At 34.8% G+C, this 19,303-nt stretch overlaps 2 protein-coding genes across 4 annotated transcripts; both read right to left on the bottom strand.

The window, feature by feature from the left end:
• On the bottom strand, positions 1-9,581 carry LOC117343246 (methyltransferase-like protein 27). Of its 3 annotated transcripts, none has more exons than XM_033905589.1 (6): positions 9,563-9,581; positions 4,539-4,655; positions 4,068-4,196; positions 1,664-1,802; positions 822-914; positions 1-444 (listed from the first exon to the last, which is right to left on the bottom strand). In XM_033905589.1, the coding sequence occupies exons 2-6, from the start codon at positions 4,641-4,643 to the stop codon at positions 257-259; spliced, it is 654 nt and encodes a 217-aa protein (XP_033761480.1). In that variant the 5' UTR covers positions 4,644-4,655; positions 9,563-9,581; the 3' UTR covers positions 1-256. The 3 variants fall into 3 exon arrangements, with proteins under 3 accessions (XP_033761480.1, XP_033761479.1, XP_033761478.1); XM_033905588.1 differs by lacking the exon at positions 9,563-9,581 and adding an exon at positions 7,301-7,469; XM_033905587.1 differs by lacking the exon at positions 9,563-9,581 and adding an exon at positions 6,575-6,707.
• A 3,910-nt stretch (positions 9,582-13,491) lies between these two features.
• On the bottom strand, positions 13,492-18,744 carry LOC117343247 (methyltransferase-like protein 27). Its single transcript, XM_033905591.1, has 5 exons — positions 18,634-18,744; positions 18,203-18,331; positions 17,027-17,165; positions 16,094-16,186; positions 13,492-15,021 (listed from the first exon to the last, which is right to left on the bottom strand). Exons 1-5 carry the CDS (start codon positions 18,736-18,738, stop codon positions 14,834-14,836), a joined length of 654 nt encoding a protein of 217 aa, XP_033761482.1. The 5' UTR covers positions 18,739-18,744; the 3' UTR covers positions 13,492-14,833.
• Between the last annotated feature and the right edge of the window lie 559 nt (positions 18,745-19,303).

The following is a 19,303-nucleotide window of genomic DNA, read 5'->3' as shown; positions in this document are numbered from 1 at the left end:
CTGTTTAAAATATTTATTTAAACAAAAACAACTGTGTATACACCAATCTCCAACAGTTTTAGTGGGTTTTGTTTTCTTCTAAATAGCATATTTAATGCTATGACGATATAATGATACGTTATATATTCACGAAAATGTGAAAAGGGGTCGTACCGGTTATTACAATGTACAAAATTACATAAGAAGTTCTAATGGTTTAACTAACCATTTCTAGTAGTAGTACATTGGAGTATACACCCTGTTCCCACACAGATCATTACAACACTCTATATGTCATTATCACTCCAGCATTTGATGTGTAATAATTCACTCTCTCCCATTGGATTTGCTCCAGTTTCCCCTCATCCTGTAGTTGTTTAAGGACGACTTTACATTTGTTCCCGTAGCCAGCTTCGTTGAAGCTTCCTTTGCCTTCTGTTCTAGTTATTATGCAAATGATGCCACCTAAAACACAACAAGTACATCTTTAAGGAAAAGAATGGCTTCACGTAAAAAAAGATTCTTCCCTAGACGAACAATTCCCTAGAAGTTTGACCTCATATTTTACAAGGTATATCAACAAGGCGAAATGTCTTTTCCTGATTTCATTCCTTGTCGCTGGCATGCTGTATGCATCAGACATCCTGCGTCTATTTTGTAACGATCACTCACGTGATAAATGCGATGTATTAAAGCAGTTTAATTTTGCATTGGTCGGGGTTTTCAACCAATTTTGCTTGTACCACAAATATATTTTGATGCTGACTACTACAAAGAAACCAGAACTTGCCCAGATTACCCCTATGCTATATATTTGTATATATATAATTGATGAAGCATACCTTTCCGTACAAGTCGTATGGCTTCAATGAAACAATCAATCGGTAGGTGCCCTGCAATCAAGGAACCGGCAGAAATGACGACGTCATAACTGTCTGAAAATGCAAATATAATTGGACATTAGTGTGTAACCATTTGCATCAATATATCGACAATTATAGCGGCAATTTAATTCGTCAATTACAAAAATGTTTATATGATCAATATTGTGTAAAGGATTTCAGGCAAGCTAAATTTGATGAGTAAAATATATTGTGTAACACTTCGCTAAAATTACTGACAAATCCAACATGAATTTCATTTTCTATAAAGGCAATAGTGTATGATTTTATTGGTAAGAATTGAGTGAGGAAAATATCAATATTTGTTCATACCACATGTATTGAATAAGGAATAACATTAAACTTTTCTATTCTAAACAGTTGATATTTTTGACTTCTCAGAAGCCCATGAATCAATTTTTTTTTTTTGCAGACACCTGTCTTTTAGTCCAGATATGATACACTAGACTTTCTCTACCCCTGATGACAGCGTCTGTCACGCCCACGGGGGTTAAGACATTGGCTTAAACTCCATCAAGCTTCTTCAGACCCAGACATATATACGAAATCAAATACTTTCATTGTTGTAAGAGTTTTAGTTCCTGAATTAAGTTTGTCAATTTAATTTGGCTGCGGCTCTACGTTCAACGAACTGACAGGGCTCGGTCTTATTAAAATTCATTAACTTAACGGAACGCCTAAACTTAAAATCTAAGGAGAACTCTTAGCTAAAGAGCTTTCATTTAATTTCATTTAATGTTTTAATGCTTTGCCATGGTAAAGAGTTAAGGAATGATGTTTACCTTGGTCTAGACCTGGAGTCGGTTTAGATGTAAAGTATTCACAGTACAGATTATTGTATGTGTTAGTAGCACGTGCTTCCTTCAACATCAGCTCGGATGGATCCAGTCCGTCGACGTCACCAAATCCAAGCTTTTGTAACTGAAATGTTTGAATGCATATAGTGTACAAATAATGGGATATTCTCAAATGCATATATCCGCCTCTGGTCTACTGTCCTGTGTAAGGTAGAGACTTTCAGAATTTTCTCTACAATACATGCCTGTAGAATTATATTTGACTTGTTCCCAAAGACAAATCGAATATCTTCAACATCTCTCTGAAATTGTGCCTTTTGCTATTATATCATTTTTTTACAAAATGTTTAAGAATGCACTGAAATGACTTCAACATAAAAAGCGCACATTCTGTTGTGAGATTACTGTAAAAGTGGAAATGTTCGCGGCGTGGAAATTTTCGCTTATTTCGCGATTATTATAAATCTCCGCGAAAATATCCACACGCGAATATAATAACACGTGAAATATTGGCACGCGAATATTTCCACCAAATAAACTAAATACACTAATATCCAAGACGCGAGTTCCTGGTAGTAAACCATGTCGTCCGTGATGTGTAACGTTGTCATTGTCGGTCATTTGTCTGAGACATGGCTATACTAATTTGAGTAATCAATCGCAAAACTGGTCGGCCATTGTGTAGCTATAGGCCCCAAAACAGCACACGTTTTATTTGTGACAAACTTGCTTGTATTAGAAATGTTATGTTGAGTCTCCGCGTGGTTATAGGTGTTATTTGAATCAGAAACTATCGATAGTTTACTGTAATGAATGGTCCGTTTAATATATTTAAAACACGAAAGGGCTACTGTAGAAATAGGTCTAAATATGTTGGTAAAATTAGGTCAGACCATCAATATGTCTGCTTTTAAATAGCAAAGTCGTAATTAATTACCACCAAACTTATCTGATACCTGCAAAATCAACTATCGCTAATTGAGACACCTGTGATTGTTTAGACAAGACATGAATGCTTATCACGTCACTCGGCATGACCGGACGTCCGATCCTTTCAACTTGACCGCGAGTGACGCCTCGCATGGCCTGTTGACCTAGCTTTAGGTTTACAGGTAATAGTTTGAGTGGAAATAATCAAAAGGTGTTCAGTCGCAATTAGTACTGATAACGCATGTTATTTATACATTTTCGGGACCTAAAGCTGCAATTAGGTGTCTCGTACGTGGTGTATTTTCAATGTAAAAAACTAAATCAATGCTAAAAAATCTGATATATACCAATTTTTTTTTCTGTCACACAGGCGTAATGCAATGATCACACTTATAACCAATTAACCTAAACGTGTCTGTTGATCAATGTTTGGTATATTAACTGGACCGATCGTCGCGAGCTTTCAATGGAGTTTGCCGAAAATAATCTTACTTTATGTACATGGCCAATGACATCGCAGTGCGAAAATATATTTTCAACATGACTGACAACGCGAAAATATCCACACCGCGAACAGTTTGGAGGCTGACTAAGCGAACATTTCAACGCGCGAAAAATCCACTTTTACAGTACCTTGGGTATCAATTTATTAAAACCACTCGATCAAATGTGTAAGTACAGAAAACGTGTGTTTCTATTCGACATGCCTGTCAACTGCCATTTGTAAAGGAATATTTGAATTCATTATTTTAGACATGTGTTTAAAGTTATCGAAGAAATGAAAACCATTCTTGAATGTTATATATTTCCAAAGGTGCCGCTTATTTTGCAGCCATTGGTATGGAGTAATACAATGCCTGAATAAACTGACATGGCTAGATATTGGGTTCTCAAAAATAGGTAGTCTGTCCATTCTATATTGAGTATTCGCTTAAATAGAAATGTCATCTCACTATAATATAATATATTTGATCAAAGATGAATATAATTTCATGGTGAATAATATCTATCAACTTAAACTGACATCCAAACTGGAAAAAGGGAATTATGGCAGGAGCCTTTCATACCTTCCTTAGAGAGAAGAATAAGGTTGTGTTTGGTCGATCTATACGCAACATACATATTCTTCTATACAACAGACACATTTTCTTATGATAAAGCCGCGATAGAAGCATGAGGTAAAACCTTACAAAAAGCTGTGACGTATATACACTTCCATTGTCACCTTCCTATCCGTAAACAACCTTACACAAGCTCCTCTGCCTTCAGATTAGTCTTATTCTAAATGTATATACGCAAATATGAGTGTAAAGCCGACACCCACTAATCCACAAATAAAGTTGTTACAACTGATTGCCACTAAAGTCAATGAACCTATATGATAATGGGGTACCTTCACATCCACAAATCAACATACACATTTGTTACAAGTGACTGCCACTAAAGTTGGTATACATACCTCCACACCTACTAATCCAGTTCCAGCCCCTACGTCCAAAACCTTTAAACTCTGACGCTCCCGTGGGTATAATGCAGCCAAAGCATTAGATACCAGTAATGGCGCTTTGTAATTTATCCGGCTTACGTCCTATAACCGAGATGAAAAATGTGGCGTAAAAATGGAAACGTTTCGATTAGATGAAACAGGTACTTACACAATGAACACTTACAAATCTAGAAGCTGGATGAGATAAGATCTACGGATTTATGTGATACACAAATAAACAGTAAAAAGGTCATATTTAGTAGCAATTAATAATCCAGTGTACCTCTGAAAACAGGTAGGAAAGATGAAGAATTTTTTTATCGTAAGGCGAAAATTGATAGTTATTCTGCCATATACATAATTATTAAGCATGGATTATACATAGGGAAGTTATTTGTCATTTACATGTGTGTGTAACATTTCATAACTTGTGTATGGGTATACCGTATCATATGATGGGCCCCATTCTTCATATACTTCAGTAAGTTGGTCAGGCGTGTCCACACTCCACACCGCTGGAAACGGACAGTCCATGCCTGTAGATCCCATTGTTTATTCAAACTGAAAACAAACCACGTATTCCTTATATAAAAAGTATGGCATGCTAAACGTTGTATAAATAAAAAGATATATATTCAGTGTGTTTTATTTGTCAGTGGGGTGACACATAAAAGATTGTCACGGAAAGAATGAAGTTTAGTAAGGGGCGATAACTCTGCATGCGGCTGAAACAACTATTCAAAATGACGTTAGAGTGTCCGTCTAAGAGTTCAGAGGTTCCGTGCTTTAAGTCCTGGTCCGGTCATGGTATTGTTGCTCACCTATTACAATTTTCCCATTTTGCCTGACAAGGACCAATATTAACCACTTTATGACATTGTCACTATGGTAGATAGGGATTGATAGACGGAGATGTATAGTGTTGAGGCAGATATTTAAATAAGAATTTATTTGCATCAAGAATATATCTCTGACAGTACAAGCATAATCAGGTATCTTTGATACCATCTTTACTCTATGATATGCATACGTGTTACAATTGCAAGTAAAGTAAGCGTTTTCTATAGAATGTCCACATTGAGAAATCAAAAAGTATACATAAAATAATTATCAATTAGGGTACTTCTACATCTGAATCTGGCATGCAAAATGTATAGTTGTTCTGCCATCAATCCAATAATTAGTAGAACATTTAAGTCATTATGCTTACGAATAGTATCTTTAAATACTGAGACTGACATGCTCCGTCTTATGTTAGGTTCTAAATTGTTCCAAAGTCAAATAGTGGAGGGAGAAAAGAAGTGTTGGTAAGATGGAGTCTTAAAAGTAGGTAAACAGTTTTTGTTATCATTACGGGAAAAGTTGTAAGGTAGTTCGGCGTTTGATTAGCATGAATTTTGTAGAAAAGTTTCCCCTTTCCTTCTATTTGCTAGTGGTTCTAGTACACTCTAAGAATAAAATGATTTTTTACATGTATAAAAGGGTACTCCAGTAATTACACGAATAGACTCTAGCTGAAGTTTTTCTAAATTATCTGAATCACCGAGAGTACATCCGCCCCATACTTCACAGCAGTATTCTAATAAAGGAAGAATGTATGATCTGTACATTTTGTCTAATGTTCGTCTGTTTAACACATACTTCAGTTTTCTTAAAATACTCACCCGTTTTGACATATTTTTTACAAATATTTTCAATATGGCAACCCCATTTTCAATTTTCATTGAACATAACGTGCTGATAATCCTCTACAAAATCAACATTTACATTATTAAACTTTATTTGAATTACATAGTTAAGCTCAAAGTTGGAAACAAGTCATGCCACTGTCTTAACAGGATTAAAAGTTACTTGCCACGTATCTGCCCAGTGTTTAATTTTACCTAGATCGCTATTTTATCTTTGTTTCGGTGGTTTGAGGAGAGATATCTGATTACAGTAAGAAGGTATCGTCTGTAATTAATTTACATATACTTACCAGGTTATCAGCTATGCGATTTATGCATGAAGAATAAATAAAAGAGGGTCTAATACGATCTTTGAGGAACCCGGCATTTATAGATTTGCCTAAAGACAGTATATCACTAATATGATTTCCCAACCAAATGTAAAAATATCCCCCAAATACCATAACTTGCCATATTCAGTTTTGCAGCCCCTTTTGCCACAAAAGATCAAACGCTTTTGATATATCACAAAAATATAAATGTCGGACTTTTTCTCTCTGAATTTTCACATAAAGTGTGATATGATTCTATAACTTGTTGCACTGTTGAATGACCCGGCTGAATGAAAACTGATATTTATATACTAAGGAATGTTCCAGTAAATACCTATTTTATATGTCCTTTGTTAAATAGTTTAACATTACGGGCAAGGTATTAAAAGTGCACTTATATTAATTCATTGTTTTTATCTATAGGAAACAGTTTAAATTGATTAAATACTTAATTTATATCATTTTAGTTCAATAAACTTACCTTTAAATACTGACCGTAAAACACACAGGCTTACACAGGACGTGTATATCCGTGCAGGTTCTATAAGCGTGTGGGATGCATTTAAATTTATTCATTTATTTCAAGGGTTTTACGTCCGCTATTACGGCCTTGTGGCCCTTCAGCTGACCATTGCACTCACCTGGTCAGGGCACAGATAAAGCCATCCATGCGAGGTCAACGTGACAATGTCAAGTAGTCCGTGTGCTCACCTTTCATAACGTCACAAAATAACTATTTATATACACAGGTACAATGGGCATTATTTGACACAGGGACTTGTACACACATTACACGATACACACAGCAACTATCAACGCACATTCATATGTATTGGTCAGATTTTAACCACTGTGACATTCTCCCATGCAAAGGAAGATGACTCCTGGTACTTAAACAATTCTCGACTAGAGTGGTTAATCTACTGTCTATGTAAAAGAATGACAATTCCTACCTACAAGAAATAAAAGCAAAATGCTCATATAACAATATAGAAAAATTAAAAAAAATTACTATAATTTCTCCACTGCCATGTGGAACAAGAGTTTCGTGATGAGAATGCAAATCCTTTACTTTTATAATTGAATATCAATTACAATTATGCTACAGTTTCTACTTATGTAATGGTAAACCATATATAGTATTCCACACAAGTATAGCTGCAGCGATTAGATATTAACTTCACAATCCGAAGTAAACTTTTCTCACCACGACATTCTCTTACTGCACTGAGTATCTAGACGTAGACATCAGCTTCAGAATTGGACTGCACCCATGAGTCATTCTCCATACAAGTTAGGATATTTATAGGCTCGCCTGGGCTTTGCAACTGGTATTGAGTCTTGTGTCTGACAATTACTGCTCGCAATGTCAGAATTTCGACATGCGCCTTCTTACCCTGTTTCGGAAAAAAGGAGGAGGGTGATTAAAATTCACTGAAATATTTCAATTCTCATGTGAACGTGAAGGATCATGGGTCTCTTATTCTAAATTGTCCGAATCACCGAAATTACATCCGTCCCATACTTCAAAGCAATATTCTGATAATGGAAGAATGTATGATCTGCAAATTTTGTCTAATCTTGACCCTGGCTGTTAATAGGATGATAAACAAAAACAAGCGAACTAATCTTCGTCTGTTTAACACATACTTTAGTTTTCGTTATAAAAGTACTTGTTTTGACTCATTATTACAAACATTTTCAATATGGCAACTCGATAAATTTTCTTTTAATATTACGTGCTTATGATTCTCTACAAAGTCAACACTTCCAATATTAAACAATACTTCAACTAAATAGTCAATTTCAAAGTTTGAAACAAATAATGCCACTGTCTTAGAATGAATTAGAATGTACTAAGCATTTAAATGTCCAGTGTTTAATTTTACCAGGATCATTATTTTATCTTTGTTTCGATGGTTTGAAAAGAAGTATCTGAGAAACTCCGGCATTTGTACATTGATAATTCCCTTACCAACCTAACAATCCCCGATAAAAATTTGCCGTAATTTGCCAGTTTCACTTTCAGCCCCTTGTACTTTAAAGGTTATGAGCTATGTCATTTATAAAATAAAAGAGGGCCTAATTACAAGCCTTGATGAACTCCGGTTTTCGTAGATTGATAATTACCTAACCAACCTAACAATCCCCGATATACCGGAATTTGAAATTTTCATTTTCAGCCCCTTGTGCCACACACATTCCATCGCTTTTGATATATATCAAAATAAACTAAACATGTTCGACTTTTTTTATTCTAAATTTTCACATTAAGTGTGATATTATTCTATAATTGTTTCCCGTCTGGAAATCAGATTGATATTTATATATTAAGGAATGTTCCAATGAATAACTTTTTTTGTATGGCCTTTGTTAAATCGTTTGATATTATAGGCAAGGTATTTAAAATATAACTATATTATTTTAATGTATTTCATCTATACTAAATAATTTAAATACTGTAAATCACTTATATTTCGCGAGTACTTAATTTCGCGAACTCACCTAATTTGACTTATTCGCGAATACATAATTTCGCGAATTCTGATCTCATATAATGACTTTAAATTCGCGAATGACGTTACAGATCGGCGATTTTTCCATGTTGGTAGCCATTTTGTTTACGAGAGTCATGTGATTCGATCATGTGATATCGGTGTCTGGACATACTGAATTGTATTTACCGTACCTGTATACATGCTAAATGGCTTACAAAGGCGGTGTCAGACATTGAACAAAACCCACGGCTCATTAAGAATGCCTGGAAGATGACGGGACTACAATAGGTTGTGAGTTAACGTACATTGTAATTAACGTACGTGTGTATACAGTGATACCGATGAACAGTTCTCGGGACAGTCTATTGCGAATGATTTATACTCTAGGCGATTATTTGCTCTGAATGTTTGAATTAAATAAATAATTTGTTTGATTTCAACTTTGTTATGGTAAATATTGTTTCGAGAATCAAGCGATGTGAAGTGCTATATATACATGTAACCTTATATAACTTAATTACAACAGCGTTGGTAATAAAGTACGACGTATTCCGGGTGACCATCCGGAATCCTCGGGACCGTACCTATTGTACTTAAATTAACTACATGTAAAACGTCGTCTAGAAGTTAATTAAGTCCGAGTTCAACCACAATATCAGTGTTCAGTGGGTTTTTTTGTGTGTGAAATTTTGGTGTTTTGTGATATAAAAACACACTCTGATATAAGTATATAATCTATCACTCTATCATTACTTTAACGGCGATGTTTGCTCACCAACTAAAGATTACGGTAGATTCAAAATGGACGCCACTTAGTATTCCTGTCATTCTTATACAAATATTCGCGAGGGATTTGAATTCGCGTTTGACTCTCCTCGCGAATTAACGCGAAAATAAATCCCCCGCGAAATATAAGTGATTTACAGTAGATTAAATACTTTATTTATATCATTTTAGTTCAATAAACTTACCTTTAAGAACTGGCCGTAAAACATACAGGCTGATATCCTTGCAGGGTCTATAAGTGTGGGGGTTGCATTCACTTTTATTTATCTAGTTATTTTTTTAACGGATTTTACGACCGCTTTTACAGCCTTGCGGCCGTATCAGCTGACGATTGCACTCACAAGGCGGCCAGGGTCCAGATAAGGCTTTCCATGCCTGGTCAACGTGACACTCTCAACCAGTCCATGCGGTCAACTCTCATGCGTCACATTAACAACTATATACACAATATACACAGGTACAACAGATTTGATTTGACACATGGACTTATACGAAATTATTACAAACGATATACAGCGGAAGTATCGACACACATTACTATATATTGGGTATAATCTTAATGACAGCTCTAGCTGACTATTGCACAACACATTATTTAATTACTCGGCTAAACTATTTCTTAAAAATTGTACACTTGCATCACATTTTAAAGTGTCCCACTAGTGCTTGCACTTCTGTTGTACTGCGGTAAGCAATTATTGTTAGAATGCAACACAGCAGTATAAAGATATTTTATTTTAGTATGTTTGAATATTGACCAGATGATCCCGTAGGCAATATTTCAAAGATTGTTTTACTAAGGTTTGTCCTTTAACAATTGTCTTAAATGTTATATTGGGAAACTAAAGGCTTATATCACAGGAATTTGCAAGGACAATTTGTTCGTCACATATCATATACAATGTCATTTGTAACGAATATCTGTAATTGAGTTGAAATATTCTAAAGTTCAGAATAGACTCTTTCTGGAACAGATTGAATATATAATATACATAATACATCATGTCAGAGGTACATTGTATTTACTATAACCCCAACTGGTCATTGGCTATATAAAGATGCGTCGGATGATAATCTTGTGCAGAAATAGATATAAAAGGTTCCGTGCACTCTTACTTTTATTTATTTTTTACTTAACTGTTAGGTCCGGTATTACGGTCTTGCTGTCCTTCAGCTGAAGATTGCACTCATCTGGTCAGGGTCCAGATAACGCTGTTCATGCGTGGTCAACGTGACACTCTTTAACAGTCCATGCGCTCACCTCTGATACGTCACATTGGATGGACAATGGACATTATTTGACACAGGGACTTGTACAAAATTATTACACACGATACACAGCGCAAGTATCAACACACATTGATATGTATTGGTCAAACTTTAATAAGAGTTTGACCTCTACAATATTCGCTTTTGAAATTGTTAAAAAGTAAACATTCCTGGCACTGACAGTAAAATTAAACCTCACTCACAGCTAAAATTCGAACCAACAGCCGTCAAGCTGGCCCGTAATAACTCAAGTTCTAGTCAGGTCAATGTATTCGTCCTTCCTGTTCTCTTAAAGGATATTCTTGTCTAGTGTAACGTAACTAAAGGCAATTTTTAGATGAAATAGCAGTTACATTAATAGCTTGTTTAATGGGAATAAAACAATAAGCGATTTGATACCATAACAAGTAAGTTGAAATTGATTTATTTCATATTTCATATTTTCGAAATTGCATTATACAACTCGTACTGCATGGTCAACTATCGATAGACCAGATATATCTCTCTTTATAACTCCAGTACAGGCGACAATGTTTATGATTTAATATGTTTAAATATGCCTATTGGATGTAACATATATAATCAATTTATTTCGACTGATATAATCGAAATGAGAGCCCTAGCCGATTGTTGCGTAACCAATTATCTAATTATTATGCTAAACTATTTCTTAAAAATTATACACTTGCATCACATTTCAAGGTGTCCCACTAGTGCTTGTACTACTGTAGAACTGCAACAAGCAATTATTGTTAGCATGTAACACTCAAGTATAAAAGAATTTTCTGTTAGTAGGTTTGAATATTGACCAGGTAATCATTCAGGAAATATTTCAAGGATTTTTAACTCGGGTGTGTCCATTAACAATTTTTAAACTGTCATATTGGGAAAACTAAAGGCTTATATCACAGGGGTTTGTAAGGATATCATTATAGTATTGCGTCACATATTACATATGAAAAAAAAATGTAAAGATTGCGATTGAGTTGAGAATTTTTGCTAACCATAATTTAGAATCTAAATCTATTTAGAACAGTTTAACAAACTCTTGTAATAGTAATTACTATGACCTTAACTGGTTATTGACTACACAGATACATCGGATACTTATCTTATGCTGAAATGGATAAAAAAGTACATTTATAGAATTATATCATTTCTATCATGTTTGATAATTTTTTTAATTAACAATGTTTACGTCCGCTATTACGGCCTTGCTGTCCATCGGCTGACGATTGCACACACCAGCTGGTAAGAGCCCAGATAAGGCTAATCATGCATGTCCAGCGTGATACTCTCAACCAGTCCATGTCAGCGTGGTACTCCTAACCAGTCCATGCCCTCACCTCTCAACAACTATACACACAGGTAAAATTTCCATCATTTGACGCAGGGACTTCTACAATCATAACCCTCAATTCATAGTGCAAGCATCAACACACATTAATATGTATTGGTAAAACTTATGCGATAATTGTCTTTGATATTGTAAAATAGTTAACATTCCTGGCACTGACAGTGACATTCAATCCTGGTCATCGCCAGAAGTTGAACCAACTAGTGTCAAGCTGACCCGCAATACCTCAAGTTCTAGTCAGGTCAACTTTTTTGTACTTTATGATATTGTTGTCGAGAATGTACACAATACGTCATATCAGAGGAACATTGAGAGGTACAACATCACGACACAGTCATTTTCGTCAACTAGGTCTTACAAATTGTCGAGAACCTCATTACGACTCCGTCATGTCCACACATATTATCGAGAACCTCATTACGACTCCGTCATGTCCACACATATTGTCGAGAAGATCTTTACAACACAGTCATGTCCGCTAACTAGGTCCTGTCTATAACTGGTTATTGACTATATCAAGATAGATTAGATATTTACTTTTTGCTGAAATGGATCTAAAAGATTACTTTTGTTAAGAGAGCATTGATAGAATTATGGCATTCATATAATACATAATATAATATCATTCATATAATTAACGCTAATACCGGGTAGCAATTTTTTTGATGTTTTGGGGTTTCTGCTGTCATTTTCCAGGGTATGGTACAATGTATAATACATCATATATCAGCAGGTTGCGATCAATGACTCTCCATGCAGTATTTAAAAAAAGACATCATATTGCTTTTGGATTGACAATAATTAACAAACTATATATATCATTATGTGGTGTGATATTGTGCATTGATATTTACCTTAATAGCTAATGTAGATATTGATGGATTAATCAGTTTATACTACAAGCATATCTCATTAGCATGTTTTTAATCTATAAACTGATTTGAAAACAAGAGACCCAGAGGGCCTGTATTGCGCACCTGGATATTTCAGTAATCTTGGTTTCGGACTAAATTTTGTTAAGATCCATTCAGTACTTTTTGACAAGTAGCGATGACAAGAATTTACTTCAATTTTTCTTTTTTGGCCCCGCCCCTGTGGACCAAAGTGGTCAGAGTCACCATTTAAGAAAAATCTGTTCCCATTCCTCTAAGAATGTTTTTGACCCTATTTTGTTAAAATACATTCAGTACTTTGGGACAAGTGACTTACTCTTTTTCCTATATTGGATTCAGCTCTACGAACCCAGAGAGTCACAGCCACCATTTATGCATCATCTGTTCAAATCTATTTAGGATCTGAAGAAAATGTTGAAGGGTTGGCCAGGTGAGTTAAAATATCACTTGAAATACCAAGTTAAGTTATGTTAAAGATGTGTTTCAATGTTTTATTTGTAAAATAAACTGATCATGATTACTATAATATTTTGTAAGGTTTAACCTAACATGTTAGCAGTGAGTTACCATATCTACCCACAGACTGTATCGTGACGTTTTGATGGTTAGAGAAACATAGTGCTAGTATTAACAATGTTTGGTGAGTTGATTAGAAAGCACATCAGTATACACACATTTATCTAGTATACAGTGCGACACCTACGCAGTAAATAAGTCGGGAATCAAAATGTATTTGCCCAGTTCTTTGAAATATTTTTTTCCTATTAAAACAGAAATGCATCTTAATTGTTTTAGGGAAATCCTTTTCTCCCTCATAATAATTGAATAGTAACACAAAACATGCCTTAGATGCAATACTTTGAGATACAAATTTCAAAGACTTGGATCTCAAGCTTAGTATTGCCTTTGGGGTGAAATGCCAAAATAAAAAAGTACTTTTAGATAGCTACTATCATGAATCAAACCACGCGATGACAGTAACATACGATAAAATTCTGAAAGGCTATTCGATAACGTTATTGCGGGCTACTAACATGGGCCACCTTAATGTTACCCCAAACATGATGTCATGCACCTATGGAACATCATTGACTCTTCCTTAAGCAATTGCTCGTACTAGTTTAAAAAAGAAACTGAATAGTATAGAAAAATGTATTGTTCCCATGTTTCGCCCAATAGAAATGCTGAACATATTTTTCTCTTAAGGACCTTTTATATGGTTTTTTTTTAAATCTCGCTTCTTCTTTCTTTTGGAAAAGACAGCATTGTCATTGTGGTATGTGTAATAAAGGGCACGGTAAGATCGCAAAAATATCATGCATTTCTAAGCATAACAAAATAGTAATTGCAACCTTCAATGAATGAGTCTTTAAAAGAGATTTAGCTTTGATCTGCGTTATCATTACGATACAAATGAATTTCACTATCAATTATGACAAGCCTGGAATTATTCGATTTGAAAGAGAAACACCATAATGACGTATGACAGCAAGAAGATGAATGCTTTGGTTATTCTGTATGATGTTTTCACTTTAATGAAAAACACATTTTGGCAAAGGGATAGAGGACGATGAATTTTGTATGGGCTTTTCGATACATGTATCTGTGACATTGTGATGGTTTTATCATCGTCATTTACTATAGAGAGATAACAGCGGACAAATACTGATATCAGCTTTTATCGTTACGTATCTCCAGTTAGGTCCTTCCAAGACAAGTGGGTGTCAATGTTACGAAAAACATCATTTTCATGTTACCAATAGGTTATTTCAAAATGATAAAATTACATTCCTGTACTCGGGTATTAGATATTCTTTTCAACAGTTCAGTTAAAGACAAACGATGTCGAATATACAACAATGGTGTTTTATATAGAGGTCTTCTGCATTACATACATTGCCCTGTCCTTATAGTACATTAGGTTCCCACACAGATCATTACAACACTCTATATGTCATTATAACTCCAGCATTTGATGCGTAATAATTCACTTTCTCCCATTGGATTTCCTCCAGTTCCCCCTCATCCTGTAGTTGTTTAAGGACGACTTTACATTTGTCCCCGTAGCCAGCTTCGTTGAAGCTTCCTTTGCCTTCTGTTCGAGTTATTATGCAAATAATTCCACCTAAAACACAAAAATAATATCGTTAAGAGAAGGGTGGTTTCCTTAAAAAGGTTCTTCCCTAGATTAATTGTGATTCCAGTAATTAGCAATGATGTAAGATGTGTGAATCAGTGTTTCTTGTTAACTTTACAGTGTTGAATACAGTCTTTGTTACTCATTGTCGTTACCGACACCAGCTATACAAATGTAGGTTAAATACGTGTTAAGTCGCATTATAAAATGATAACTATGCTGGAGACAACGGAACCACAAGGCATATCAACAATTATCGAATACGTCATGGAAATGGAATATTGCGAAATGCTATCATGACATCGACTATAAAAGTTTCCCATGAGTTTCATAAACTTGTTTTTTTCCGAAACATTGTGTTGTTGGTTTTCTTACTCAAAATAAATAAAAACAGAGGGCAAAACATCAACAAAAATATACCATTGAAATGTACAAGGAGAATGTTCATTAAACCGTTCTCATGCTTTATTACACATTTCATGCTCAGATTCAAATACTTTTACTGATAAATCCGATATCTGGTTTTTTTTCAATGCCTGATTTCGGAAATATTTAATTAATATGTCATTTTCAATATTTAGTTTTTTAAACTGTTTGATGAGTTTTAAGAAAGTTGGTTTGAGCACCGATTTGGTTTCATGAATAAGGACACAAGTACTGGTGTTCCAAAACGACACCCGCCAAACTTATCTAGATAAAATCCAAGTTACGTTCTCAAAATGAGAACAAAGGTGATGACAACGGAACTACAAGATATATCAGCAACCCTTACTTCATATCGTACAAAGTACATCAACTAGGAGAAATATATTTTCCTGATTTCATTTCTTGTCTCTGGCCTGCTGATGGATAAGACAGCCTGCGTCTGTTATGGAACCATCATGTGATAAATGCGCTAAATTAAGGCGGTTTAATTTGACATTGGTCGGGTATTTTTACCAGTTTTGCTTGTTAAATATTTTGATGCCAACAACACTTTGAAAAGTCTAATAATAGCCTATCAAAATATACACACAAAAAAACGGATTATCCTTTGATATGTATAATTAGGGGAACATACCCTTCCTTACAAGTCTTACAGCTTCAATGAAACAATCAGTCGGTAGGTGTCCTGCAATTAACGAGCCGGCAGAAATGATGACGTCATAACTGTCTGTAAATACCCAAAAAAATATTTGGCCATTAGTATGTAAATATTTGTGAAGATAGGAGTTCAAAACAATGAAAAGTTTTTTCAGGCAAGCTAAATTCGATGAGCAGAATATATAGTGTTATTAGTAAGTAAATTTATATCACGGACGCACGTTATTTAGTGAGATCTATCAATTTATCTATTTAACATCACAGTTCGCTAAAAGTATTGACAAATCCTACATGAATGTTATTTTTTTCTTATGCAAGCTATTTTGTTGACACGAATTGAGTGCTTGGGTAAGAATGGGCTCAGTGTATTCTTTTCACTTTGTACAAGTAGATAATAAGTAAAGAAGATGTATACATGTACATTAAGATACATCAAAGAAAAGATCAATATTTCTTCATACCAAATGTACTGATTAAGGAATATGAATAAGCTTTTCTATTCTGAACAGTTGATACTTTTGACTTCTCAGAAACAACAGAATCAATTTCAAGAAATTGTTCAGGCACTTGCCGCTAGTCCAGTTATGATGCACTGCACTTTCAAATATATGGGCATCGACCCTATATCAGTCAAGAAAATTGGCTTAAATTTCAGCAAGCTTCTTTAGGCCCGGACATATATATGAAATCAAAATACTTACTTTGTTTCAAGAATTTTAGTTCCGGAATTAAGTTTGTCAATTTAATTTGGCCGTGGCTTTACGTTTGACGAACTGACCGGGCCCAGTTTTATTAACATTCATTAACTTAACGGAACTCTTAAACTTAAAATATATGGAAAATCTTAACCAAAGAGCTTTCATTTAAAACTTCAATGCTTTCTAGTGGAAATCAGTTAAGGAATGTTTACCTTGGTCTAGACCTGGAGTCGGTTTAGATGTGAAGTATTCACAGTACAGATTATTGTATGTGTTAGTAGCACGTGCTTCCTTCAACATCAGCTCGGATGGATCCAGTCCGTCGACGTCACCAAATCCAAGCTTTTGTAACTGAAATGTTTGAATGTATACAGTATACAAATAATGAACATTCTCAAATACATATATCGGCCTCTTGTCTTCAGAGTCTTCAAATAAAGTAGAGATACTTTCAGATTTTTTTGTTAATACTACATAATTATCTGTAGAATTATATTTGACTTGTTTCGAAAGTTAAAAAAATATTTTCATCGTTTCTCTGAAATTGTGCCTTGTGCTTAAAAATGAATTGAACTGACTACAATATAAAAAGTGCACCTTCTGTTTTGTGATGTCCTTGGAATCAATACATTAAAACTAGATTCAACAAACGTGCATATCATTCGGATATGCCTGTCAGCTGCCATTTGTGAATATTTTAATTCATTATTTTGAAAATGTGTATTTATAATAATCAAAGAATGAAGACCACTTTCGAGCATTATAATACATTCCAAAGGGAACCGCCGCTTATTTTGCAGCCATTGTTATTGAGTAATGCAATATCTGAGAAAACTGATATGGCTAGACGATAGGTTTGTCAAATAAAGGTAGTCCATTCGTTTTATATTGAGTATCCGCTTAAATAGAAATGACATCACTCGGTTATATAATATGTTTGATAAAAGATGGATATAAATTAATGGTGAATAAAAAACTATCAATTGAAACTGACATCCAAACAGGAAAGGGGAATTATGGCAGGAAACTTCCATTCGTTCCGTATATGGAAGAAGGAGGTTATATTTGATATATTTATAAGCACCATACATAATCTACTATACTACAGACATATTTTCCTATTATACGAAAGAAGCATAATTGCCTGTAGAGCCGGTGTACCTACTTCAACACAAACTAATTCACACTTAATCAGTTGTTATACACAATTACCTGAAGAGCCGGTGTACCTACCTCAACACCCTTTAATCCCCAATGATCAGTTGCTAATCCTGCTAATCCACGCACACAATTGTTACACGTTATTGTCCCTGAGGTCGATGTACCTACCTCAACACCCATTAATCCACCTACACATTTGTTATTGCCACTGAAGGTGGTATACATACCTCCACACCTACTAAACCAGTTCCAGCCCCTACGTCCAAAATCTTTAAACTCTGACGCTCTCGTGGGTATAATGCAGCCAAAGCATTAGATACCAGTAATGGCGCTTTGTAATTTATCCGGTTTACATCCTATAGACGAGATGGAAATTATGGTGTTAGGGTTGAGACGTTTTGATTGATAAGATGAAGCAGATACTTACACAACGAACACTTTCAAAACGAGCAGCTGGATGTGATAAGGTTTACGGATATGGAATACATATCTAGTAGTAATTGATAATCCAGTGTACCTCTGCGATCTGCCATCGAAAGGTGAATTGATGACTATTCCGTCATATACACGGAGGATACAAAGACAAAGTATTTTTCTTTAATGTGTAATACATCACAAAAAAATCCTCATTCGTACTTATCCTAGTGTATGGGTATACCGTATCATATGATGGACCCCATTCTTCATATAAGTCAGTAAGTTGGTCGGGCGTGTCCACACTCCACATCGCTGGAAACGGACATTCCATGCCTGTAGATTCCATTGTTTATACAAACTGAAAACGAACCACGTATTCCTAATATGCAATTATGGCATGTTAAACGTTGTAATATTCATTAATTTTATGTTTATATTCAGTGTGATTTAGTTATATAGTATATTTCCGATTAATACTCGATGGTTTTAATAAAGATTTTCCATTTTTAAATCATCTTAACTTGTGTTTATATTAAAGTGTTAGCTCATTTCCCGTTCAATGTCAAGAACATTAGTATAAAGTATACTCACATCACTTTCCTCAGAGATCCTCAAATGGAACAAGTTGATGATGTGACTTGCAATGCCAGGCATTTATACCTTAAGAGTTTGGTAACGGCTGTCGTGATAAAAGTTTATAGATATATTCATCAAAGCGGCATTGATAACAAAATTGTGAACAAGCGTCCTATTAAATGTTGCAAAATCAATTTACTTTTTTTTATCAGAGAGTTACATGATAAAGTATTGTGTCTGTATGCATCACAAAGTATAGCATCCTGGTGGACAGATGTGATCATGGGTGTCTTTGTAAAAGAGAAATTTAGAGACGATTACTTCAACTAATGTTA

Source organism: Pecten maximus, chromosome 15 (assembly GCF_902652985.1).
Source record: "Pecten maximus chromosome 15, xPecMax1.1, whole genome shotgun sequence".
In the NCBI taxonomy this organism is placed as follows: domain Eukaryota; kingdom Metazoa; phylum Mollusca; class Bivalvia; order Pectinida; family Pectinidae; genus Pecten; species Pecten maximus.
This window is presented reverse-complemented; position numbering and strand designations above follow the sequence as displayed.

Coding starts and splice junctions, on each gene's coding strand:
- LOC117343246 (XM_033905589.1), bottom strand. CDS start 4,643: ATGGGATCTACAGGCATGGACTGTCCGTTTCCAGCGGTGTGGAGTGTG. Junction 4,197..4,538: donor GGGGCCCATCATATGATACG/GTATACCCATAC, acceptor TCTCGGTTATAG/GACGTAAGCCGGATAAATTA. Junction 915..1,663: donor GACTCCAGGTCTAGACCAAG/GTAAACATCATT, acceptor TTGCATTTTCAG/ACAGTTATGACGTCGTCATT.
- LOC117343247 (XM_033905591.1), bottom strand. CDS start 18,738: ATGGAATCTACAGGCATGGAATGTCCGTTTCCAGCGATGTGGAGTGTG. Junction 17,166..18,202: donor CTGGTTTAGTAGGTGTGGAG/GTATGTATACCA, acceptor CAAACATTTCAG/TTACAAAAGCTTGGATTTGG. Junction 15,022..16,093: donor TGTAAGACTTGTAAGGAAGG/GTATGTTCCCCT, acceptor TTTGTGTTTTAG/GTGGAATTATTTGCATAATA.